This window comes from Giraffa tippelskirchi, chromosome 4 (genome assembly GCF_054371585.1).
Source record: "Giraffa tippelskirchi isolate mGirTip1 chromosome 4, T2T-mGirTip1v1.2.pri, whole genome shotgun sequence".
Taxonomy (NCBI): domain Eukaryota; kingdom Metazoa; phylum Chordata; class Mammalia; order Artiodactyla; family Giraffidae; genus Giraffa; species Giraffa tippelskirchi.
The window spans coordinates 14001447-14027000 of record NC_137278.1 but is presented as its reverse complement, the minus strand read 5'-3'; the positions used below and the strand labels follow the sequence as shown (position 1 = coordinate 14027000).

Sequence of the window (25554 nt, the reverse complement as noted above, 5' to 3'; positions counted from 1 at the left end):
ACAGGAGTGTCTATATGTCAGAGCTACTCTCTCAATTCGTCCCAGCCTCCCCTTTCCCGCTGTGTCTCCATGTCTGTTCTCTGTCTGCGTGTCTAGTACCTCTTATCCCAGGCTAATCAGTGGTCCTAGGACTTGGCCTCTGCTCTCTCAGGTCCTTTCCCCCAACCCACTCTCTCTGTCCCTCCCCTTGTCTATCGTTGTTCAGTCACTCAGTCACATCTGACTCTTTTCAACCCCATGGAATGCAGCACGCCAGGCTTCCCTGTCCTTCACTATCTCCTGCAGTTTCCTTAAACTCATGTCCGTTGTATTGGTGATGCCATCCAACCATCTCTCCCCTTGTCTCCTTCTGGAATACTTGTTGTTTAGTCGCTAAGTTGTGTCCGACTCTTTTGTGACCGACCCCCCCCCAATGGACTATAGTCCGCCAAGGCTCCTCGTCCATGGATTTCTTCAGGCAAGAATACTGGGAGTGGGTAGCCATTCCCTTCTCCAGAGGCTCTCCTGACCCCAGGATTGAACCCACATCTCCTGCTTGGCAGGCGGATTCTTTACCACTGAGCCACCTGGGAAGCCCTCTGGAAAACTAGCCATCCTAAAAGATTGCTTCTAAACCCCCTGGCTGATGCCTTGGGCATCCCTCCCAGGCCTCCCTCCCCCATCCTAGTGGAGATCCAGGGACTCTGATTCATTTCTGTGTCTCCAGCACTTGGCAGTCTCCAGTGAAAGTTTGCTGAATTGCATGGCTGCCGTCATCACAGAACGGGTAAAACGCTTCCAGGCTTCTTGGTTTTTTTCCTGACTCACCACAAAACCTGAACACTAGCCAGGAAGCATGGGGAGGGGTGTGGGTCAGGTGGAGTGCAGAGGGCTGAGCTCATGTGTGGGGGCTGGGTTCTGAGGGTCACAGGGGTTTCCCCCAAGGCCAGGACCAATGTGGAGCAGCACGGGGACAGCACAACATGACTCCATTGAGAGAGGACCTTACTTGGCATTAGAGGCAACTGACTTCCTGAGAGGGAGGGAGCTCCCCGTCCTGAGAGGTAAGCAAGCAGAGTTGGAGCAAGGATGTCATGGGAGAGATTTCTGCCCCCTTGGGAGTGTGCACTGGATGAGCCTCCAACCTGGGGCTCTGGGAAGCCTGGGATCCTCCTGGGGCAGTGACCGGGCACTTGGGGAACTGCTGAGGGCTGGGGGAGGAGGCGGATGGAGAGCAGTATCCTTGCCAGCCACCAAAGATCGCCTCACATCGTGCCAGCCTGTCTGATCCCTGCTGCCGGAAAGCAGGGTGTGCCCATGTCTCCAGGGTTTCCTGGAACCCGAAGCAGGACCCTAGCACCCAGCAACCAGGATGTACCATGTGGAGCCCCACTGCTCATCACCAAATCGAGGACGTCAGGAACTTTGAGGACCCCAGGCCACCATCCTTGACATCCCCTGAGCCCTGGAAACCCCCTAACTCCCGGCATTTATCTAGGGCTTGCTTCTTCCTGGAAAGGTCTGAGATTCTTTCATGATAATTCAGCTTCACATTTGCAGGACAAAAAGCCCACAGCACAATGTGGTTGCGAGTCGGGGCCCTGGAATCCACTGTGTGACCACCGAGGGCAAGCGACTTAACCTTCCCACAGCACATGAGCAAAGGTCTTGGATTTCTAATCCAGCCCAGCAGCGTGGGGTGGTGTAAGAGTCCAGAGTTTGGGCCTTGCTCCTGCCACTTCCTGGCTGTGAGGTTGTGTCTCCTTTCTCTGAGTCCTAGTTTCCCAGGACGACGTGGTTAGGATACCCTGAGAGGGACCCGGAATGCAGGGAGTGGGTGCTGTCATCAGAAGGAGACCCTCCTTGCCCCCGTGGAGCCAGTGACAAGGCCAACCTATAATCTGCCCCTGTCCCCTGCTGGCTAGCTCAGAATTTATTTAAAGGTGTCAGCCCTCAGTTTCGTGGCCATAGAACCAAAAAAGCAAAGCAACTCTCTCCTTAAACGCGGGAGATGGCAGCTGCTTAAAGGGGCCCAGGATGGAAAGTGGGGCTACCAGGGAGCAGCCCCAAGGCTGGTCTGTCTTCTTGCCCACCCTCTCCCATGTCCCACCTCTGAGCCTGCCTGTCGCATCCTCCAGACAAGCTCCTGAGGGCCTGTTAGGTGCTACAGTGGGGCCAACAGGGCCTTCTCATCCTGCAGACAAGGTCTCAAACCCCAGCTCTGCCACTTCTCAGGGATTCACTGTAGCCTCTCAGTGTTCCCATCTGTGAAATGGGACTCAGGAAACTTTTTTGGAAAAGTTGGTGTGAGGTGCAGAAGGGTAGCAGGCTCACAGTACAGCCCCTCATCCCCAAGTAGAAGACCCTCTGGCCTCCCTCCTGTTGGCTGGCCCTGGGGGCCCAGCCCCTACTGAGAAGGGAGAACCCAGTCCAAGCAGATAAGCAGGAAGACGCAGGAGTGTAACTGTGTGTGAGGAGCCCTGGAACTCAGTGAGAGCTCCTGGGTGGTGGGCTGATTATCAAGGCAGGGAGCAGTGGGGGAAAATAACCATTGCAGCTAACACTGAGTCCTTCCACACATGTTTAGAGGGGATCCACTTCAGGTGAGCCAGCTGGGGACTGTTCTACAGCATGGATCTTACGTGAAAGCAGGAACTGGCAAATAAGATGCAAATAAGCATATAGCTGTGGTACTGGAAAAGACTCTTGGGAGTCCCTTGGACAGAAAGGAGATCAAACCAGTTAATCCTAAAGGAAATCAACCCTAAATATTCATTGGAAGGTCTGATGCTGAAGCTGAAGCTCCAATACTGATGTGAAGAGCCAACTCACCGGAAAAGACTCTCTGATGCTAGGAAAGATTGAGGGCAGGAGGAGAAGGAGGCAACAGAGGATGAGATGGCTGGATGGCATCATCGACTCAGTGGATATGAATTTGAGCAAACTCTGGGAGACAGTGAAGGACAGGGAAGCCTGGCGTGCTGCAGTCCACGGGGTTGCAAAGTCAAACACGACTTAGCGATTGAACTACAACAATAATGTCAGGTGATGTCTATCGAAAGGGCTAAGAAGAAAACTAAAGCCAGGAGTGGGGTGAGGGAAGGGGCAAGGGACCTGATATCTCAGAGAGGTGGTGGGGGACCTGAACACAGAGTGGGGATAGCGAGGATTCGAGGATTCGGGGAGATTTCACTCTAAGCAGAGGAAATGGCCAGGCCCTGGGGCAGTTCAAAGAAAAGGCCTGGAAGTCTGGGGGAGGGGGAGGGGAGAGGGAGAGAGATGAGATAAGGAGGGCCTGGAAGGCTGTGTTGAGGACTCTCAACTTTAGCTTTACCGAACGCTTCTTCTGGCCCTGTTCTAAGATCCCCCTGTATTAACTCATTAATTCTCCCACCAGCCCTCCAGGACTCTCCTTACTTCTATTACAGATGAGGAAACTGAGGCTCTGAGAAGTAAAATCACTTGCTGAGGGTCACCCAACTGGTAGCTGGGGTTCAGACTCAGGCAGGGTTACCTGTCCTCACTTGAGATACCAGCCAGGATGCTCCGAAGTAGACTCCAGCCCACGTTGGTCTGTGTTCTGGAGAGGAGCCATGCAGGGAGGGAGAGGGTCTGAGCCTGGGGTCAGGCTCCACCCCAGTTCAGAGCCCCAGGCTGGGCAAGACTATGGACTCCATTTGGCCCTGGACACAGGGTTTAACTAGAAAATCAGAACCCGGAGCAGAAGAGAACTTGAACGCTCACACCACCAGGGATGCTGGACGTCTCGTGCCTTATTCTTAGTCCATGCAATAGTGTTGCCTGCTCTTACTAGTGTCTGCCCGGAGAACACCTCTTCATCCCTGTCTGTCCAGCTCAGTCGGTCTCTCCTCTGCAAAGCTTTTCTTTATTATTATTATTATTTTAAAAAATGTATTGACTTATTTGGCTGCACTGGGTCTTCATTGCTGCACATGGACTTTCTCTTGTTATGGTGAACTGGGCATACTCTTCACTCTGGTGCTCGGGCTTCTCATTGCAGTGGCTTCTCTTGTTGCAAAGCACGGGCTCTAGAGTCTGGGCTCAGTAGTGGCGGCACATGGGCTTAGTTGCTCCACAGCATGTGGGATCTTCCTGGACCAGGGATCGAACCTGTGTCCCCTGCATTGGAAGGAGGATTCTTAACCACTAGACTACCAGGGAAGCCCTGCGAGGCTCTTCTGATTCTGCTATGCAGATTGCTCCCTCCTCCAGCCTCACTGTATTCCCCTCTAGCTTTCAGATCCTGGGTTTTGATTCTTCCTTTATGTGTCTGGCTCCCAGACTTGGCCCAGCCTGGGCGTGGCAGGCACAGAAAGAGTGAGTGGGTGGATGCAGCTGCATCTCTATGGCAACCTGCTGGCCTGTTGCAGTGTGGTCCATCTAATCCATGACCACCCTATGAGGAGAGGCCAGGAGCAGCCCCATTCCACCACCGAGACTCCCAAGTGTGGAGTCAGTAGCTCAGTGTCACTCACCTCATAAGCAGCAGAGTCTGGATAGAAACCCAGATGGTTGATTTCAGCCCTATCACACTCTAGTGAGAAGAAGACCTCAAGTGCCTCTGTGCAAATGGGCCCCCATAGCTCCCTGAGTCCCTGGGACTCCCGGAAGCCCTGGGGTCCCTGGAGGTTGGGGGAAGTAGGGGAAACTGGATCTGAGCTCACCTGTTGACTAGGGGGTCCAGGCTTCCCATCCACCACTCCTAGACCCCCACACCCACTGAGTCAGAGATCCAGGGAGCCTGATGCCTGCAGCTGCCTGGGTAGGGCCTGACCTCCCTGTAATTAAGGCAGCGAGAGGCTGGGCGCTAGGATCTCTGTCATCACAAAGGGGTGGTCACGGGTGACAGAGGAGCTTCCCCCAGGCTAGGCCAACCACATCAGCAGTCACTGGCTGCTCTGGGAGCACTGGGCAGCAGCGGGGGCTGGAAGGGGTCCAGGGGGGTGCTTCCCTCCCTGCCACCCCTGGCCTGGTTCCTCCTGCCAGCCTCCTAGCTTGTCTCTATCTCCTATCTCCCGCCTCTTTTTTTTTTCTAAAATTTTTATTGACAATTTTTTGGGGGGGCCACACCACATGGTATGCAGGACCTTAGTTCCCCGAACAGGGGTTGAAGCCTTGCCCCTTGCAGTGGAAGTGCAGGGTCCTAACCACGGTACCACCAGGAAAGTCCCCCATCTCCCTTCTCTTTTTTAAAATATGTTTTCTTTATTTATTTAGCTGTGCCAGGTTTTAGTCATGGCATGCAGGAGCTTTAAGTTGCAGCTTGTGGGATCTAGTTCCCTGACCAGGGATTGAACCCCAGGCCCCCAGCATTGGAAGCACCAAGTCTTAGCCACTGGACCACCAGGGAAGTCCCCATCTCTTCCTCTTAATGTCCCCTCTGCCTCAGCCTCAGGGCTATGTCTCCAAAACTCTGGTTACTGAGGCTCAGTTTCTAATGTCCCAGTGATCTGTGGGGAGCAGACAGTTTCTCTGCTGTAAGTGCAGAATGTTAAGGAGAATTCTGGGAAAGGGCTGTCCCCAGGGATACCCAGGCACCCATTGGGATGCAGGCTGTCCTCTGCACAGAGGGCTTTCGAGGCTGCCCGTGGTCCCTGGGCCAAGCCCGCACTCCCAGGCTGTGATTCCACGTCCTCTTGTTCTGGCCCCAACCACTCACCTGCCCGACACCCTCCCGGCTACTTGTCATTCCTTCTGCGTGCTGCTTTCATTTGCTGCTGTCATTCCCTTCCTGCCTCTGTGCCTTTGCCTATGCCATTCCCTCTGCCTGGGAGGCCCGCACCTTCTCCCACTCGCCCATCCATATCCTGCTCCTCTCTCTGTCCTGTTCAGATGCCTCCTCCCCCAGGCAGCCTTCCCTGATTGGGCCCACATGACATACTCCCTGTCCCGCAAACCCTGGGGCCCTGTTGTATTCTAGGTCTGGGATGTGGATTGAATTACCACCTCTTTGTCCTCCCCCCAGCACCACCCCCCTCCCCACCAGCATCAAGGCTATGACCTCTCTGGGGGTCCAGGCCTGGTCTGAAGGCCACTCACAAGCCTTGAACAAGTCATTCTCCTCTCTCGTCGGCCTTGTCCTCATCTGTAAAACAGGACGGGCAGGGTTTCTGCTGGCAGGGTCACTGAGGACTGATTGTATCGATGTGGGGAGCATTGGGACTGGTGCCCGGCTCTGGTGGCTGCTTAGTGAGTGGCACCCAGTGTGATTATAGCTGTGCCTGTAGAGGCCAGTGTCCCTCTCCCCCGGGGACTTGACAGCCCCCATCCAGTCCTGCCCCAGCCTCTGCCCTCTTATACAGTAGCCAGAGAGGCCTTTCTAAAGAGTAGCCTGGAATGTCTCCCTCCCACGCGTCATCCCCTGGGACAAACCTGAGAACCATCCCCGCCTGTGAGGCCCTGCCCGATCCCCTCTGCTACTTCTCTCCCACAACCTCTGCCATGGCCGCTGCTCCAACTGCCTGGAACTTCTTGAAGAGCTCACTGAACACCCCAAGTGCCATCTCAGTTCAGGGCTTCTGCACAGGCCGCTCCCTCTACCCAGCACACTCTCCCCCTCACTCCATCCTTCTTCAGCTGGTTAATTGCTACTCACCCATAAGGCCCCAGCTTAAGTGCCCAGTCCTCCAGGAAGCCTTCCCTGACCACCTCCCCCTGTCTGGGTGAGGCAGCCTGTTTTTTTTATGTTCCCACAGCTCTTACCGCACACGCTGCATTGCACAGGCCTGTTTACCTACCTGTGAGCTCCAAGAGACCAGATGCTGAGACTTGCTCCCTCCTGCAAAACCCAGCACCTGGCACGGTGTCTGGCGCCGAGTAGATGCTCAAAAAAAAATCTTAGTGTCTGACTGAATGGATGGATGAGTCAATTTCTGCATCCCCCACACTGCAGGAAATGTCTGTAGAACAGATTTGAGTGGGAGGTTCCAGCAGGGCCTGGGAGAAGCCCCTGGGGTTTGGGCACTGGGCAGTGAACAGAGCGGACCCCCCCATCCCCTCCCGTGGGTGGGTCAGCCTCCCCCCTTCCCACAGACCCCGGGGGCTCCCGGAGCCAGCTTCCAGATGCTCAGCCTAGGCTCACCCTTACCTCTTAGCTTTTCCATTTGCGCAGGCCGGCCAGATCCCCGCAGCCAGCGTCGCGGGCAGCCAGGCCAATCGTCCCGGCGTCTTCCTATTTTAGACATCTCTGCTGCCTCGGTCCCTTCTAATGTTTCCAGCCAGGCTGCGGGGGGAGGAAAAAGAGGTTACTGCTACTTTAAATGTACTGTATGAAGGCGAGGGCTGGAAAGGGGCCTGCTTGCAGGAATACCCAGTCATCTAGTCGGAAAAGCCGCCAGATGGAATACAAAAGGAGAAACCCAGACGCTCATGGAGACAGCCTCGGTTCATAAATCAGGTGGGGCCAGGGGCTGGGGTCCCATACGCCATGGAGCCCGACTCCCTCTTGGACCAAGACGACTCCTTCGGTAAGACCAGAGCGCCAGCAAAGTGGCAGAGTGCTGCTCAGGGAGACTTTCTCTGTTTGCTGCGAGAATCCAGGAATGCGAGTTGAAGCGGGGAGGAAGATGGGCACTGCCTGGTGTGGGGACCTGTGGGTCATGGGTGCCGGGGGTTGCGGGAAACAGAGCTGAAGGGTCCCCGGAGCCAGCATTCCTTGGGACCAAGCATCAGCGGGGTCGGGGGAGGGAGCAGGAGTTTCAGCCGCTTCTGTTTTGCTCCTGGACCAGAAGGAAAGAAAGGAAGTTTGCAGCCCCCCTGCCTGTCTGCCTCACTCGTGGTCATCCCCAGGCCTACCGGGTGCGGTGGGGGATTTAATTAGTGAGATCCTGCAGATAAATATAGATGGACCAGGCAAGAGGAACACAGTCTGTAATTAAAGCCAGGCTGCAAGCATTCCCCACTCTGCAGGGCCCCAGGGGCTGCCCCCAGGGAGCAGCCCCTGCCGAAGCCTCCCTGCAAACCCTGGGCAGATTGTTGGGTGAAAGTTGCTTGGGACAGAGCCCTTGTCGGGAGCCGGTGGGTGGCGGAGACTTGTACATTTCCCAGTGGATCAACCAAGGCAGTTTCTGCAGGCTGGGGGCTCCAGGGCTGCAGGGGTCTAAGACCCGGGTTGCTCAGCCCAGCCAGGCTGTGCACCTTTGGTTAGGATGCTGGGGGGCACTCTGGCCATCTCTGTGATGTGGGAAGGCACGAGGGAAGCAAGAGGGCCAGAGGGTGGCTGAGGGACTGAGGAGGGCTGGGCTGGGCGGGCATAGGTTTTAAGGCTCTGTAAGGAGGGGAGAGCTAGTCAAGGAAGGCGTCACTCCAGTAGGATCAGTCTTTTGGGGACCTGGATCCTCCTGGGCCTATGGTTCCTGCTAAGAAAACTGCATACTTCTCCCCCTGGACTCCCACCCCCGACCCCAGCCAGGCCTGGCCGCAGGGCACAGATTCAAGGCCAAATTTCCTCTCTCCTGCCGGCTCCAGTTCTTTCCAAGGAGAGGGGCTCTTGCTACGTTTGGAGCTGCCCCCCTCGGGGGAGCTTGGCGCCGCCTAGCCTAGCCCGTGGGCCTGGCATCTTTGGGAGGTCGGGTGGCCAGTGGACGCCCGCCAAGTGACCCCCACGTGCCAGGCTCTGTTGGGTCAGGGGTGCAGGAAGAGAGAACTCAAGCCTAAGAAACAGCTGTGTTTAGTGAATGGAGAGAGGAAAGAGAGGGAGCAAGGGAGGGAGAAAAAGGGAGATGACGCCTTGGCCCTGGAAGAGCTCCTGGCCTCCGGTGGGAGACAAATGATATGAGACTGGATTCTGAGTGGTCAGTTCCTGGGAGGCAGGTGGGGGCAGACAGTCTGGGGTGTGGGACAGGCCTGCCCGTCTCCAGAGGTGTCCACCTGAACTTGGCAGGGGACACCTAGATGCCACCCCATGGAGGGCACAGACCCCTGTCTGGGGGACCAACCCAGAGCCAAGCAAGGCTCCAAATCCCTCCGTCTCCCTACCTGGAACTCACTGGTGTCTCAGGAACCCACAGCCTCCACCTGCTGTCCCACAGGTTTGCTAGCAGCAGTCTTGGGGCAGGGTAAGTCCGGGGCCCCTGGAAACAGAGACTGCTTGCGTCATAACCGAAGGGCCCATGCTCCAGCTCCTTGTCCTTCCTTGTTTTGGAAGCCTGTGGTTGGCCTTCTGGAAGCTGGGCAGGCAGTGAGGTGCCTGGGATCTGAGGGAAAGAGGCAAGGGGACAGGGGACAGTTCCTCAGGAAAGTGATGAGCAGGAAGGGAGGGGAGCTCAGGAAGTCCTTGGGAGTGGCCCCAAGCTGAAGGGGCCATCCTGTCAAGGTCCGACAGCTATTCATCTAACAAATACTACTTTCAGATCCTGGACTAAGTTTTGGGGTTAGAGAGACAAGTCAAACCAAAGGCAGAGGCCTTTGTGACACTCCCAGGCTAGTCTGGGAGAGAGGGAAGCACTGGTGGGGAAGGCCAAGGCCCCATGGAACCGTTAACCCCATACCTGGAGTCCAGGAAGGCTTCCTGGAGGAGGTGACTCCCCCACCAAAGAAGTGGATGACTCCTTCTTTTGTGAAACAATTTCTTCACCTGGCTTCTGAGATAGGCCACCCTCCTGATTTCCTCCCATCTATCTCCCAGTCTTTTTTTTCTGGTTCCTTCTCTTGGACCCCTCACTCTCCCTGTTATCCACAAGGTCCCTTCAGCAAGGTTGATCGTTTCTGCCTCCCTCCGTGATCTGACTCTTCTGTCCTCATCCCCTGGCTCTATGGGCTCCAATCACACTGCTCTGTACTCACCAAACTAGCTATGCCCTCAGGGCCTTTGCATATGCTATTTCCTTTGCCTGGAATACTTTTCCTCTCTTTCTTCACGGAGCTAATTCCTCCTCCTCTTCCCAGTCTCCAGTGAAGGTCACTTCCTCAGAGACACCCTCCTTAGATCATGTTACTCTATCTGTCAAATTAGAGCCCACTCTCCTACCCTTTCTTTTCCTTCATAGGACCAGTCCCTAGTCGCACATGGGCTTTCCTTGTGTCTCAGCTGGTAAATAATTCGCCTGCAATGCCGGAGACCTGGGTTTGATCCCTGGATTGGGAAGATCCCCTGGAGAAGGGAAAGGCTACCCACTCCAGTATTCTGGCCTGAAGAATTCCATGGGGTCGCAGAGAGTCAAATACGACTGAGCGATTTTCACTTTCATTTTCAGTCTCCTAGTCGCATGACACATTATGGTACGTGTATGTGTTTAACCTCTGTCCCCCACTCATCTCTAAGTGCCCTGACAGCTGATATCCCCAGAGCATGGCTCTCTGCCTGGCCTGTAGTGAGAATCCAACAAATGCTTGTGAACAAGTGAGTGAGCAGACGATTCGGTTGGCCCAGCCAAGGAGGTGAGGAAAGGCATTCCAGGCAGAGAGAACCTCAGCGTGGGGGGTTCTCTGACACTTCCAGTGAGGGTGATGCTTCTGGTCAAGGGTCGGTGAGCTGAGCTCCTTGGGGACCCAGGATGGGGACAGGGTGGGGAGAGGCACAGCTGGAGGAGGGGCTCTGGGCTGCCCTTCCCTTCTTCAAGCAGAGCAAGACTTTCTTCCATTTGGTGGATATCCTGAGCTCTGATTCCATTCACTAGGTGGTCAGGGGCTGAGAGGAGTTTGGCCACGTCCCCAGCCGCTGACTCTGATGTTCTGGAAGCCTCAGGCACATTCAGGGTATCTTAGCAGACAGGGCTGAGTAGAGCCCCATAGGGTGTCCTCAGATGCGAGACCCTTAGAACAAGGTCATCGAGGACTCAGACCACAGCTGGGGGGAGTGGCAAACACAGGAGCAGAGGTTTCTTTTATACAACAATCAGGGGCAGGAAGGCAAGGGCTTGGAGGCTGCACACTAACCCTAGCAGAGCCCTTCATGGAGGTGGCTCAGTTTCCCCAAGTGTAAATGGGGGTAAGGACCAAACAAGATCTGACTGACTCCCTCTGGCATGGGCCTTTCAGAGCTGCATGGAAAGGCCGACCTGGAGAAGCAAAGCACTGCACTTCCTTCCCGTGTCCTGTGATAGCTGAGGAAGGGGACAAGGGGATCACCCAGTCACTGACTTGACTCCCACTTAAGACCCTGAGATCCTTGTGGGCAGGCACTGTGTCTTCTTTGCCACTGTATCTCTAGGGTCCTGCACAGTGCCTGGCTCTGGGAAGGTGCTCCATATGCATTCACAGGATGAATGAATGAATGAGTGAGTGAATGAGCTGGATCCTGCCCTTAACTTGATCGTGCCTTCAGGCCTCCTCCTCCTCTCTGGGCTTCTGTTTCCTTAACTGCCCGATGAGGGTACTGCTCTCCACACCCCCGACTGTTTCCAGCTCTGACCATCTAAGAGTCTAATTCCGACTCAGCACTTGGCACCCTCTTGCCTCCCTGCGGCCTGAGCCTCATCCATCCCACTGCCACTGGGTGGCCTGGACTGAGTCCCTGCTCCTTGTTCAGACTCAGCTTCTTTGTCCGACTAATGGACAGACTCAGTGCTGCCTTGCCTGTGTCCTGGGTTGACTGGGGTCTCCAGAAGGGTGATGAGATGAAACCACGAGAGGCCGGACACCTGTTGGGGGTAGTTTATGATTCATGGGTGAGGGAGCTGGGCTCAGACAGACGGTCAGGATAAAAGCTCAGGAAGGGGCTGGTTGCTTTGGCAACCCTGGGGGTGGAACAGACAGCTCAGAACCTTCAGTTTCTTCTGATGATAACCGCCAAAGGACTTCGGCTCCAGCTGGGGGCCCTGCAAAGAGGCAGATGGTGGTGATTTTGTAAACTTTCAGGTATGGCAGATACCATACCAGTCCCATTTATTGAGCACCTAATGCGTGCCAGCCCCCGCCCCCCCACCCCCTGCAAAGACAAGGTCCTTTAGGTACACTGCCTACTTGAATCCTCACAACAGTAGGCTGATATTATAGCTCCATCTTCCAGATGAGGAAACTGAGGCTCAGGGAAGGGACGTAACACCAAGACCTTAGAGCAAGGTCAGTGATTTAACCCAGGTTGCCACAGAGCCCGGGGGCTTCATTTTGCTGCGCTTTCCAAGAGCTGTCTCTATGCCAAAGCTGCCACCCAAAATCCTGTCTACCCAGGAGTGTTTGTTAGAGCCGTTCAGGGGATGAGTGTGACAGGGCACAAGCCACCACCAAAGGCGTTGTCAGCTCAGCTGGGGACAGTGAGCGCAGGAGCCACTGTAATGGGAGAGGGTCAGTCTAAAAAGAGGGCTATTTTGGGCTGGAAGCTGTCAGGGAGCTTGATGTCACCGCTCCCTGGCCCTTCACTCATGAGAGGGGGAAGCTGAAGACGTCATAAGAGACATGCCTCAGCTGGTAGCAAATAGAAAATAATCATAAAACAGCAGCTATGTAGCTGGCCACGTGCCTCACATTCATCATCTCGCTTCCCCTTCCTCTGACCCTGCAAGGCTGGTGTTGTCCTTCTCATGTTCAAGATAAGGCAACAAGTTCAGAGAGGCTGAGTCACTCACCCAGAGTCACACAGTGAGTGAGTGGAAGAGCTGAGAGTCCTGTGGGTTTGTCCCACCCAGAGCCCATGCTCTGGAGCAATACCCACTAGAACCTTCTCTGAGGCTTCTGTGTGGGTGGATCCTTGGGAAGATGGGTGCTGTCCAGACCTGCGTTCTACCTCTCAGGGGCAAGGGAGGGCCTGGGGCCTCCTCCTGTTTCTGCCACTTAGCTCACTCAACAGCAAGCCTCAGTTTCTCCAGCTGTGAAACTGAGGTAATGATGGCCACCCAGCCTCCCTGGGGTGGGGAAGGGAGGCCAAATCCGGATTCCTTCCATCTTGTTCTAGGGCTCTGCTGTGGACTCACTGACTGGGCCTCTGGGGACGAGGAAGGAACAGGAGAGGCTACATCCCCACCTGAGGTCCTTTCACAGGTGAAGGAGTCAGGCCACAGAGGTGGAATGGGGATCCCATTTCCTGAGCTCTGGCTATGTGCCCAGCTCTGTGCTAGGCGTCCGCATGCAATCATCGGTTCCTCACATAGGAAGGAATAGCCCCATTGCTCAGATGTGATGACTGAGGTTTTGAAGAACCCAAGGCCACAAGTTAGTGGAAGTGCTTGTGATTCAAACCCAGGGCTCCTAGACGCCTGTGCTTCTGCCCATAACTCTGGGCTGCCTCTCGGGTATCCTGGCCCTGGTCCACAGCCCTTCTCTGTGTCCAGAAGAGCCTCAGTCCTGCTGGCCAGCCTTGCCTGGGCCTCTGACCTTCTCCAGCTGGGCAGGTGGATGAGGGGAGGAGCCCCCCCACCTCTTCTTACCCCATAGGATGCTGGGAAGAGGCAAAATCAGGAAGAAGAGTCAATAAAGAAGAACAATGAGGCCGGACAGGGAGGGGCTTAAATCTTGGATGCCCCCACACCCCAGCAGCTGGCTTCACAAGAAGGCCATGGGGAGTGGCCTACGGAGGGTGGGAGGAGTCGGGCCGGCAGAGCAGGAGGAAGCTCAGGGAAGATGAGCTGCTGTCCACATGGTGAGGGGCTCCTGGTGGGAGAAGGGGGGAGAGGCTGACTCGGGATCTCCAGGTGTTTAGGAAGCAAAGACATTTCACCCTGGGCCCTCCTCAGGGGCCTGGGCTTCCATCCTGCTGCACCTCCCCCAGGTCTGGGCCACGTGGCTTGTGCGGGAGGACCAGGGTGGTGCCCAGGTGGTACCTTGTGGTACCCAGGTACAGATCCTTGTTGAATCACTCAGCAGCAGGGACCGTTCCCCTAAGCTTCTCTCCCACCTGATATATTATTTCCTGGCATGTGTTAATTCCCATTTTATAGATGAAGAAACAGGCGCAAAGAGGTGAGGTCATGAACCCAAGTGTCAGTCTTGTGAGTAATGGGCCCTAACTTACACCGAGGCTGCTGGACCATGGCTCTGGGCCCCCCTTATACTGAGAAGGCTGGTGGGCCTTTTCCATGAGGCCCAGTGTGTCCCAGCACCCTCACACTGGCTGTCCTCCCGAATGGACCACTGGGTGCTCTGAGACCCCCCCTTGGTTCCCACTGCCCAACCCATTCCTTCTATGGGGTGGGTATGCCCTGCGCTCCTGACCTCGCCCCAGGCCTTCAGAAGCTAGAGCTATGCTCCTCCCAGCTGGATTTCCTCCCAAGAGGTCACCTCAGAAGCCCTGGGAGACTAGAGCAAACAGAAAATGGCCCCAAGTGTGAGGAGGCTCAGGAGAGGGTCTTTGGGGGTCCTCCTGCCCATCCCCCACTACATGGTAGGGAGATGAGGGCCTCAGAGAGGAGGAACAAGAACCCCTCACGGGCCATTCTACTTCCTAAGTGGTCCTGAGCTCTGCCCTGACTCTCCACCTTCTGCCCCCACCTCAGGCCACGCCCCATTTTGGACTCCTAGATAGCTGCCTTGTCCCCTCCTGGGGATCCCCATCTCCACCTGTCCCCCAAACTCATCCTCTGCGTGCAGCTAAAGGGGCCACTCTCAGGCATCTGAAAGTCACACAGGGCACTCCTCTGCAGCAGGAGACAGTCTAAACTCATTACCATGGCATCAAGGCCATCCACCGTCTGACCCTTGGATGACACCTCTGCCCTGGTCTCCAGCACTCCCTTCTTTCTCTCCACTCCCTCATGATCAATTCATCTCACCTTGAATGTGCCATCCTCCAGCTCCGCCCTCACCTTTGCACTTGCTGATGCCCCCTGCCTGGAGCCCTACTCTATCTCAATTCTTCCCACTACTTCTCCCCCAATCTGGCTGCTCTTACTCAGCCTGAGGTCTCAGTCTGGGTGACCTGGGTGTCACCTCCTCCAGGAAGCCTTCCCTGACCATCTTGCTTGACCTCCCAGGCACCCATGTGCTGACAGGATAGTACAGTGCCTTTGCTTCCCTGCCTGTCTTCACCTCTCAGCTGTGAGCTGCTTCATGCACCAGACTGAAAAGTTGGAGGCTGAGAGGGTGGCGTGAGGAAAGAGAGCTGGGTGACCTGGTGTCTGACCTGTGTGGCAGGAATATTGCTGTCCACGCAGAGAGGGGGACATGGGTGGAAGAGCAGATTCTGGGTGGGAGGGCGAGTGACGTTCTGGGCTTGCTGTGTCTGAAGGGCCTGCAGGGTCATCCAGAGGTTTTCTGTAGAAGAGTCTGTGATGGTCTTTCCGGATGTGACCTCCACAGAGGCGCCAGCTCCAGGGCGGAGGATGGCAGCGTCTGGGGCTTTCCCAGCTGCAACAATACCACTTCCTTTCTTTAGGCTTTCTGAAATCTTCACTCACCTCCCCAGCCAAGGTTCTGCCACCTCCTCCAGGAAGCCAGCCCTGATCAACCCGGCTTAGGCTGCTCTATTCTTTCCTTGACTGTCCCCTCCTGGTCATTACCCCCTCTAGTCCTAGGACATCTCGCGGGCTATGTCTTGGAAGATTTCAAGGAGGGGCCACACCCGCTTGTCTCTTGTAGACTCCACGTACCCCCCCATAATGATGGACACACAGAGACAATGCCAGGGTGGCCAGGAACCCCGCCCCCTCCGCTGGATGGAGTCAGGTTCCCTGCAGTCTCAGCCAGGCAGATTCTGGGAAAAGCAAACAGAAGCCTAGAGAGCTTCGGGTCAGATTGACACAGGCAAGCAGTGGGGAGGCAGGCAAGGGGAGGGTACATTTCTGTCCAATCTGGAAGTGTCTGTCTGGATGGCTGGGTCTTTGCAACCCCGGGCCCGAGGCATTCCAGCCGGTGACCTACATCCCAGCGTGCCTCTGTGTGTGTGCGTGTGTGTGTGCGTGTGCATGTGTGTGCACATGCACAGAAACGTGTGTAGAGGACACGAGCACCTCACCAATAGGATGGGGCGCCTGCCTCTCGGCTGGCTGTCAGTGAGCTTATGAGGCTGGGGGCCCCACACTCCCACCCTGGGGTGCCACAGACTCGGCACCAGAACGAGGAGGGTGCTGGGCTCCAGAAAAGCCAGCTCAGGGCTCACAGTTCCTGAAATGGCTGGGGTGCCTGTCCGCCAGCTCCCCAGCCCCCACCCCACCTCTGCCCTGGACTCTCTCTCTCCCTTGACCCAAATCTCAGATAAACGGCCTTCCCCGCCTTAGCTAACATGGAATGTGAGGCATGGAGAACAAGGGCAGTGGAGGGAGGGGACCCAGAGCACAGCGTGAGGCTGAACCAGGAGGCGGCCGGACAGGCCTGGAGGGAGGCACCTTGCGCTCTGGCCTCCTGAAGCCCAGGCTGCCAAATTCAGGGTCTTACTCAGGAGCCCTCCAGGGCTGTCCCAGGTCCGTCCCTGGTTTTCTTCCTGGTGCCTGGTAACTCTCTCCCCCACACCTGCCTGGGAAGAGAGAGTAGAGACTCTTCTGTTCTGGGGAGACTGTCCTTGACCAAGTGGCTGTATTAACTTCATGGCCTAGAAGCCAGGGCACCTAGGAGAGTGTCTGCTCTGAGACCCTTCAGTCTTTCCTTTGGCCAGCTCTGTGATGGACTGAGTCGGGGTACCTATTCTCTAGCTTCTGGGGCTCTTCTCCCAGACTCTGCCTCTGACTTGGAGACAATGGACAGCGCCTGTCTCCTGCTGGGCCAGCCTGCTCCAACCCTGCCCCCTCCCCCACCACAGAGCATCCTACCCCCACCCCCACCCCCACTTGGCCTCATTCAGTTGCACAGACTCTAGGGTGAGGCTCCAGCTCCGGAAGCTTCCCCAGGCCCCTCCCAGGCCCACTAATGTTGGTGCTTCAGCTCTGACTCCTTACCTCAGCTCCCTGTTGAGGACAGAAGGCTCTGGGGTCTGCATCCCCCTACCTTTGCCTGCCTGGGGACCCCCTGATCAGTCCTTCCACTAGGCCCCTTCTCCAACTCCATATCTCACCCCCTCAGTGTCCCCAGCCTGCTCAGCTCCCTCAGGGCAGCTCCCTCAACTCCCACACTGTTCTCTGCACCATTTCTTGCTCCAGACTGCTTGACCAAGGCCACCAGTGGAGCCCTGAATGCAGGATGTCCTCCACGGGCACTGGCTCGCTGCTCCTCTGGGCTGAGAGGCCCTGGTGGGGGCGGTGCTGAGAGGGGTGGCTCAGGGCAGTTTCCCTCTGCTGGCGGCCCGTCTACATCAGATCCCTGACCCGTACCAGGCGGTATGTGGCTCCAGGAAAATTGCTTAACTTCCCCCAGCTTCAGTTTTCCCTGTCTGTGAGATGGGCTGATTACGCCAGCCCTGTCTACAGGTTACAGGGAGGAGTTAACAGTTAATACTTAGAAAACAGTCCTTCGAAACGTTCAGGCAGAGTTAACCCTCAGTGGACGTTGGTGGTTATTACTGTTATTATTGGGTTTGTGACTGTTTGCATCTTTCACTACCCGCAAGCACGTGACCATCACACCCCTCCCCACCCACCTCTCTGGGCCTTCTCAGTCTTCTGCACAGGCTCCTCTTCTTCCTCCTGTGGCCAAGCCACCCAGACGCCCAACCACGACTCCCTCCCACCACAATCCCCACCCCTTCCTCACATCTGTGTCTCCAACTCCCCCCACCTCTCCCCATTTGTGGCCTGGTTCACGCCCCCCACCCCACCTCCATAGCCAGCCCCACCCCGGGCCTCCTGCCTTACCCTCTGCCTCCAGTCCCCACCCCCCCAGGCCAGGGGACTCTCTGCAAAGTGCTCCCAGCACCCCTCATCTTCCTCCGCTCCCTGTCACATGGGTGTCAGCCTATCCCTGAGCCCCAGCACATTTTGTTTATTTTTGTTAAATGAATGACCCCATATAAGCCATAAAGGGCTCCTCTGATCAGTGCAACACATGGGGGGCATTAAAGAGCATCGGAGCTCACTCTCCCGGGGTGTCCTCTTGCCCCCAGAAAGGGGGAGGAGACATGGGCTGATTGTGGTCATCCGGAGGGTTCTAATCCCTCCGGGTTGGCATTGCACCAGCCTCACCCCTAGAGATTTGGACTCAATTAGTCTAGAGGGGTTTGAGCCCTGGGTTGGGAAGATCCCCTGGAGAAGGGAATAGCTACCCACTCCAGTATTCTTGCCTGGAGAATTCCATGGACAGAGGAACCTGACAGGCTACAGTCCATGTGGTCTCAAAGAGTCGGACATGACTAAGCGACTTTCACTTACACTTTTTTCACTTTTTCAGTCTAGAGGCGGGCCTGGGCATTGGAATAGTTAAACTTCTCCCCTCCCTTCCTCCACTCCTCCACCCGCCACCAGGTGATTCTAAGGGGCAGTCACTGAAACTGGGGGAGGAAGGCGCTGGAGCCTGGGGGTCTTCTTTCTCTGCACATGCTTGCGTATGTGTGTGCTAAGTCGCTTCAGTCGTGTCTAACTCTAGCAACCCCATGGACTGTAGCCTGCCAGGTTCTCTGTCCATGTGACTCCTCAGGCAAGAATACTGGAGTGGATTGTCATTTCCTCCTTCAGGGGATCTTCCCGACCCAGGGATCAAAACTGCATCTCTTAAGTCTCCTGCATTGGCAGGCAGGTTCTTCTCCAGTAGTGCTACGTTTACTTCTCTTAATTCAAGCTGAGTACTTCTTATAGGCTAGCTTGCTGCCAGGCCCTGGGGAGGTCCAGGAAGACAGAAGGCTGAGTCCCTGTCTTCAAGGAAGAGCTCAGGACAGGGGCCTAAAGCTACAATGATGGCCCAGGGCAGGCAGGCTGGGGAGGTAGGCAGGGGAGAGGCTGAGCTTAACAGTAACCAGGGTTTGGCCTACAGAAGGAGGTAGGGAGCAGGCTGGGGATGGGTCCACTGGAGACTTTTGAGCAATTCGGTGAGGCTGGGCCCCCAAATCCAGATGAGAGGGGTAGGGGAGTAGCCTGGAGAGGTTAGGGGTCCAGGCTCAGGGGCTTGGTTTCCTCCTGCACCCCTGGGAGCCATGAATGGGTCCTAGCACGGGAGGGATGCAGTTGTGCTGTTTCCCTTGAATTTCTAAGAACCCAAACCACACCTCTACTCCTCTCAGCGCCCTCCTCTGAGCCAGCTTAGCTGAGTTTGGGTGACTGTCTACCTCGGGAGGTCATAGCCCCAGGAGGAGAAGCCTAGGCCTTTCCCTGTGGTTCAGTGGTAAAGAAGTCGCCTGCGATGCAGGAGACATGGGTTCGATCCCTGGGTCAGGAAGATCCCCTGGAGAAGGAAATGGCAACCCACTTCAGTATTCTTGCCTGGGAAATCCCATGGATGGGGGAGCCTGGTGGGCTACAGTCCGTGGGGTCGCAAGAGTCAGGCATGACATAGTGACTGAACAACAATAACTCCTTTTCCAGTAGAAGTAGGGGGTTGGGAAGCTGGGAAGAGCTCCCAGAGGAAGAGAGAGGCCAAGAGAGCCGAGAGCCAAGAGGGCAGCAGCTCTCCTGGGCCTCTGGTTTCCTAAACAGGTCTACTTAGCCTCTGGTTTCCTAAACCTCTGGCTTCAGAGGTCTCCCTGCCCAAGGTCCTCAGCAGCCCAGTGTGAGCTCAACTTCTAGGAATAAGTCAGAGGACAATCTAATCCTGCTCTTCTTGGCCCCAAGAGTAGATGGTTCTCCACCCGAGAATGGCCAGGTTGGTGGGAACCTCAGCCTCAACCTAAACCAGCCAGACAGGGAACAAGGGATGGGAGGGAGAGTACACAGCTCGTAGAGCTTTTGCTGGAAAACCTACCCCCATCTTACAGAGGGGGAAACTGAGGCCTTGAGATGTTTAACAATTTGCCCCTTGGTCACACTGCCAGGAAATGGCAGAGCAAGATTGGATCCCTGGTCCTGCTGGCTCAGAAGCCACTATGTATCCCACTGTGAATCTGCGCTGAGTCCCAAGTTGCCTATTCCTGTGCCAGGAAGAGGCAGAAGGGAAGTAGCCTGGGGTCTCTACTCGCCTGGCCCGCCCATTGCGTGTATGTATGTGTGTGTGTGTGTGTGTGTGTGTGTGTGTCCGTGTGCATTAAGTCACTTCAGTCGTGTCCGACTCTTTGCAACCCCATGGACTGTAGCCGGCCAGGCTCCTCTGTCCATGGGATTCTCCAGGCAAGAATACTGGAGTGGGTTGCCATGCTCTCCTCCAGGGGATCTTCCCGACCCAGGGATTGAACCCAGGTCTCATATGTGTCCGCATTGGCAGGCAGGTTCTTTACCACTAACGCCACCTGGGAAGCCCCCACTCATTGCATAGTTGTGCAAACTGAGGACCAAAGCCGGCAGTGGCCACCAATCAGGGCAGGGAGGAATTGGGATGAGGGAGTCAGAGCTGGCTACTGGGAGGGGGCAGCATGGGGTACAGGAGAAGTTGGGGGCTGGTGTAGGCCACAGAGGAGGGTCCCAACAGGTGAGAGGGGCTGGAAAGAAATGAGATTTCGGTAAGTAGAGGTCAGCAGGGAGGACACTCCAGCAACAGGAACAGACCGAGCAAGGGTTCAGAGATGGAAATGAGTGTCTGGAGTCGTCCAGCCTAAGCCTGGGGGGGCGGGGGGTGACTGGCTGGAAGGCTGAGTCACAGCTGAGGACACATGGTGAGGGGGCTGTACCCTCAGGCCATATTTCTCAACCTGGGCACTACTGGTCTGTGGGGCCGGAGAACTCTGTTGTGAGGACTGACCTGCATTGGCGGGTGTTTAGCAGCATCCCTGGCCTCTACCCGCCAGGTGCCAATAGCATATCTGCCCCCAACCCCCAGGCCATGTCATGACCACAAGAAATGTCTCCAGACATTGCAAAATGTTCCCTGTGGGACAAAATTGCCTCCAATTAAGAACCACTGTCCTAGAAGCTCTGGTAACTCAGCTTGTGAAGAATCCGCCTGCAATGCAGGAGACCCCGGTTCAATTCTTGGTTCGGGAAGATCCCCTGGAGAAGGGATAGGCTATCCACTCCAGTATTCTTGGGCTTCCCTGGTGGCTCAGCTGGTAAAGAATCCACCTGCAATGCAGAACACCTGGGTTCAATCCCTGGGTTGGGAAGATCCCCTGGAGGAGAGCATGGCAACCGACTCCTGTATTCTTACCTGGAGAATCCGCATGGACAGAGGAACCTGGTGGGCTGAAGTCCATGGGCTCGCAAAGAGTTAGACACAACTGAGCGACTAAGCACAGCAACACAGCACAGTCCTAGAGTAAGCAGAAGCCGAGGAAGGGGAGGGACAGGGCCCAAAGCTGCTGTCAGAAATTGTCTGTCCTCCAGCCCAGTCGCCAGCCTCTCACTGCCCTCTCCACGTCTCTCCCTTCCCCTGACCTGGCTCCCAGAGTGCCAGGAAAACCTCCACCAAGGCAGTGCAGGGCTGAGGGTCTAGCTGAGTGGTGGAACAAAAAAAGCTTGTGTTTGGGGAAGAAACCTCCTCCCCTTCTCCCATCTCGGTGTGATCAGGCCATGAGGGGCTGCTAGGCTGGGCCAGGGGCTTGTCTGAGCTGGGATCTGGGTAGAAGGTGCTGGGTGGGGGCGGGGAAGCTGACCTGCGTGAGTTCTTGTTCACAAACAGGCCCTGAAATCAAAGCATCCCAGCCTGTGGCGATGGGATCAAAACTCATCCTGACCCTTGGTCCAGGGGGGTGAAGGGGTCAAAGGCTGCCCTCCCGGCCAGGGGCCAGGCCAGGGCCGAACAGCCCAAAGCCTCTCCTCCCTTCCGTCCATGTGCTCTGTCTCTGAGGGAGCCCAGGATGTGGGGAGTATGTTGAGGGAGGGTGGGGGTGGGAAGGTGACAAAGGGGAGGGAAGTGTGCACACACTCCCTCAACTGTGTGCAGCCAGACGAGCTTCTACAATGTACATCTGGCCTCCCTATCTGGCCTGCTTCATTGCTCCTCTGGCTCCCCGTGACCCTCAGGATCAAGTCTACAGCCCCTGGTCAGCCCTTCCAGGACACCAATTTCACCCCACCTCCCATGGCTCCCAAATTCACCTCTGTTCTGAGCCTGGAATGCCCATCTCCTGCCCACCGGCAGTGGCTTCCGTGCTGCTCTAACTCCTGTTCGTGCGTTGGTGCCCCTTAGGTCACCACAGCCTCCAGGAAGCCTTCCCAGCTCCAGCAACTGAGTGCCTGGGGCACTGGTGGCATCTGTCACTCCAGGGTGCAGCTGACTCTGTGTGTAAAGTCGGGCCATTCCCCTGGAAGCCTCGGCCCCAGAACAGAAAGCTGGTGATAGTGAGCATCTGCTGAAGGAAGGAGGGAGCGGGGAGGGATTAAAAAGAACACGTTTTTAGAAAAGCGAGAGAGGAAACAAATGGGCAGAGCTGGGGTGAGAGAGGAGTAGCCTGTCCTTCTGGCTGATGTGTCAGGACAGACTGACCCCATGGGTCTCCGGGGAGAAGCCGGGAACATTTCTCTGCACTGAGACTCCTGGAAAGCTTCCCTGAGGGGCAGGGGCTTGGGCACAGTCTGGCTTTGCTGAGGGGCCCCTTTCTGATTTGTCCCTTGATGCTACCAACAAGGCAGGACAGGGGTTCAAGGGGTGGGGAGCTTTCAGGAGGGCATTTTGCGGCCCACCCAGCATTTTGGGTATCACCAGCCATCAGCGGATCCCAGATTCCTTGGTTATAACCTCAGAGCTGAGACACTCTGTCCAGGCCAGTGGTTTTCCAACTGTGTCTGAGAAGATACCCAGAGGGTGCCAAACAGGAGAGACCCCAGTTGCCCTAACACAGCTCTGCCCAGAGCAGCTCGCTTTCACCTGGTGTAAAATGTGAGGTTTACCTAACATTTTTTTTTTCATTTGAAATGAAAGTTCTGTAGCTCAGGCAGTTTAGAAAGAACCCTCCTCCTTCTGGAGCAGATAAGACCAGGGAAGGCTTAGAGAGGAGTGCGATGACAGGGCCGTGTGGATTTCCTGGCCCTTCCCACCGCAGAACCACAGGGCCCTCTGCTGAAAGCATAAACATATGAGTGAATGAACAGGAATCTGGACTCAGGCTTTGTTTGGTAATGTGGGATGACAGCAAAGGACACTTGGTTTCTGAGGCAAGGGGTGGGAGACAGGGAAGAGGAACTTCCCCAAAGCGGGAAGCAGAGCTGGGTGGCCTGTTACTGCGAACTTATTCTACATTATATCAGCCTGCGTCTGGAGCTGTTCAAAGACACTGCACGGAGTTCTGGTTTTAGCCAGAGTAGCACTGGGTAAAGAATTGGAATCTCAAGGTTCAAGCCCCAACGCCTCCACTTACTCACTGTGTTGACCTTGGCCAAGTCAACCCCCTCTTGGGACTCAGTTTCTTCCTCAACAAAATGGGACTCACAACACTCCCCCGGCCCCCAGTGCCAGAGTTGTTGTGAGGAGTAAATGAGAGCACAGAGTCAAGGTTGAACAATTCCTGGCAGGCTCAGATTCTTCCTTATCTGTGAACTTGTGGAAGTTCACCGTCTAAGGTTTGCATCCCACCTATGCCCTTTACTAGCTGGGCGAATTGGGGCAAATTTTGTAGCCTCTCTGTCTCAGCTTTCCCATCCATAAATGGGAATAGGAGTAGCACCAGCCTGCCTCCTGGGATGTAGTGAGTTAATACGTGTAAAGCACCAAGAATAGGGCTGCCTAAGGGTTTGTTATCAATATTTGTGCTCAAGTAACAGCAGAGGTCTTGCAGAGGAGAGATCCCAGAAATGGAATACCAGAGGGAATAAGATAATGAATGGATGCAAGGAGAATTCAGGTTCTCCCAGGGAATGCCTTGTGGTCCTAATTCAGCCCAGTCCTCACCCATTGGTGGTATCTTCCAGTGGTTCCTCTTATCTGGGAGCCCCCCTACTCCTCCCTTTCTCTGGCTCCCTATCTCTGGGCCTCTCCCCACATTTTTCTGCAAGCATGCAGAGGTAGATTCCATTTCACCCCTAGATGACTTTGGGTGATAAAGAAGTAACTTCAGCCTCCTTGAATCGAATCTTCTCTCCAGAACATGTAACAAACCTGGAAATTGGAATTGCCCTGGAGCTGATTATTCTAGGAGGGCACCTCCTGGCATTAAAACTAAATTAGATCAAGGTACCTCTGTTATTAGCAAAATAATTCCCTGCGATTAGAGCATGCAGCTATGAATCCTGATGGCAGATGAACTTCAGGTGACTTACTTGAGACAAATAACTGTGCAAAAATCACAGGCTCATCTAATCGCTTCTCTATAGCGTCGCAGTCGGGTAATTATGCTAATGGCTATAAGAAATCACCTTTTGTGGTCTGGGATTGGAAGGGCTGGAGACAGAAGTGTGTGTGGCGGATATTGCATGCTCCGAGCTGGAGAGATTGGGAGCCACGCTTGGTTCCAAAACTGGTCCTTTCTGGGGAGCTGGCTTGATTCCTTGTTGATTGGGAAGGAAAGCCATTACACAGTCAGGATGGCAGTGACTTCATTGTCCGTCTCTTTTCAGGTCATCTTCATACGAAAATTTGAATTTGTCTAAGTTCCACTGGTGGGCATGATAATTCCAAGAAGCAATTTAAACGATGAAAGCTCGGTACTTTGTTAATCCAATTCACACATGTGCATTTGTGCCCTGGCACTGATCTAGGCACGGGCAGGGGGAATGCCAACACTGGAGAGAGTGTCTGGTGTTTTCTGAACAATCTCTTGTCCCATTAGCCACTTAAGAGAGGCAGTATTGTCCCCATTTTAGAGACAAAGGAACAGAAGCTCAGAGATGAGCAATGACTCACCAGAGGTGCTACTGCTATTAACCAGAGGAGATGACCACTCCCTTCCACCCAGAGGGGTCTGAGGGCTTTCTGGAAGTGTGGACATGGTACACAGGGGAGGGAACTGTAGGCTAGGCAGAGAAACAACTGATCAAAAACCCCAGAGGTGGGAGATTAAAGCGGTGGTGGGGGGTGTGGCGGGTGTGTTCAAGGCTGGGAGATGGGGTTGGGAGAGTTACTGAAGATCAGACAAGAGAGGGCCTCAAATGACTAATTGATGGTTGGACAATGGGGAGCCACGGCAGGTGTTTGAGCAAGGGCAGGATAAGGGGGACTCTGAGAAGTACCTTGGCCACAGCATGGGGGACCCCTCCGTGGGCTGCTGGTAGGGAGGGGGTGAGGTAAATAACAAATAATTTTTTAGTATATCACAAATACAGCATAGGACACATACTAAAATATTATTAATTGTTTATTTGAAAGTCACATTTAATTGACTGTTTTGTATTTCATCTGGCAATCCTATCCCCAGCTGGGTTCTGGGCACCAGATGTTTCCTCTTGCTGGTATGACTTTCCCCGCTGGACATGCAGCCTGGTGAACTCCTATGCACCCTTTGAGGCCCCGCATTCCCAGTTACTGCTGTGGCAACATTTATCAGACACTATTATTGTTACTTTCTTATGTCATTGTTCTAATATCTATCTTTCCTCTCAGCAGCCAGCCTTACATCTGACTGCATAAGAAAAGAAAAAAAAGACCTGTCTGTCTAGATCCTGACACTCTCCCCACCCCAAATTGCCTCCAATATCCGCTTCTGTCTCAGGAGGAGTTGGTCTCTGCTCCAGAGACCCTGCTCGGAGACCCGTACTCCGCTCCCTAGAGTACGGCTCACCTTTCTCACTGGCAGCTTCAAAGTCACAGTCTCTTCTGGGTCATTCCTGCCAGCCAGGATACAGAACAAGTTCTCCTAGGCACAGGGTG

General features: G+C 55.1%; 1 protein-coding gene and 3 long non-coding RNA genes across 9 annotated transcripts in view; 2 read left to right on the top strand and 2 right to left on the bottom strand.

The window, feature by feature from the left end:
• The window catches only part of LOC145545093 (uncharacterized), a 28818-nt gene extending 17172 nt beyond the window's left edge, over positions 1-11646 (bottom strand). The window contains exons 1-4 of the long non-coding RNA XR_014081869.1: positions 11515-11646; positions 8977-9194; positions 7088-7222; positions 6738-6899 (exon numbers count right to left, since the gene is read on the bottom strand). This is a non-coding gene — a long non-coding RNA (uncharacterized LOC145545093). The remainder of the gene's footprint in view (positions 1-6737; positions 6900-7087; positions 7223-8976; positions 9195-11514) is intronic.
• Positions 3847-4802, bottom strand: LOC145545092 (uncharacterized). Its single transcript, XR_014081868.1, has 2 exons — positions 4665-4802; positions 3847-4119 (listed from the first exon to the last, which is right to left on the bottom strand). It is a non-coding gene; the product is annotated as an uncharacterized LOC145545092 (long non-coding RNA).
• Positions 7179-25554, top strand: part of DAB2IP (DAB2 interacting protein) — a 208807-nt gene continuing 190431 nt past the window's right edge. For all 6 annotated transcript variants that reach the window (XR_014081865.1, XR_014081863.1, XM_081588786.1 and 3 more), the window contains exon 1: positions 7179-7466. Coding sequence is in view for 4 of the 6 variants with exons in the window: in XM_081588786.1 (XP_081444912.1) it covers positions 7427-7466 (40 nt within the window). In the remaining 2 variants the exon portion in view is untranslated. The remainder of the gene's footprint in view (positions 7467-25554) is intronic.
• Positions 11668-13086, top strand: LOC145545090 (uncharacterized). The gene is made up of 2 exons (XR_014081866.1): positions 11668-11796; positions 12830-13086. It is a non-coding gene; the product is annotated as an uncharacterized LOC145545090 (long non-coding RNA).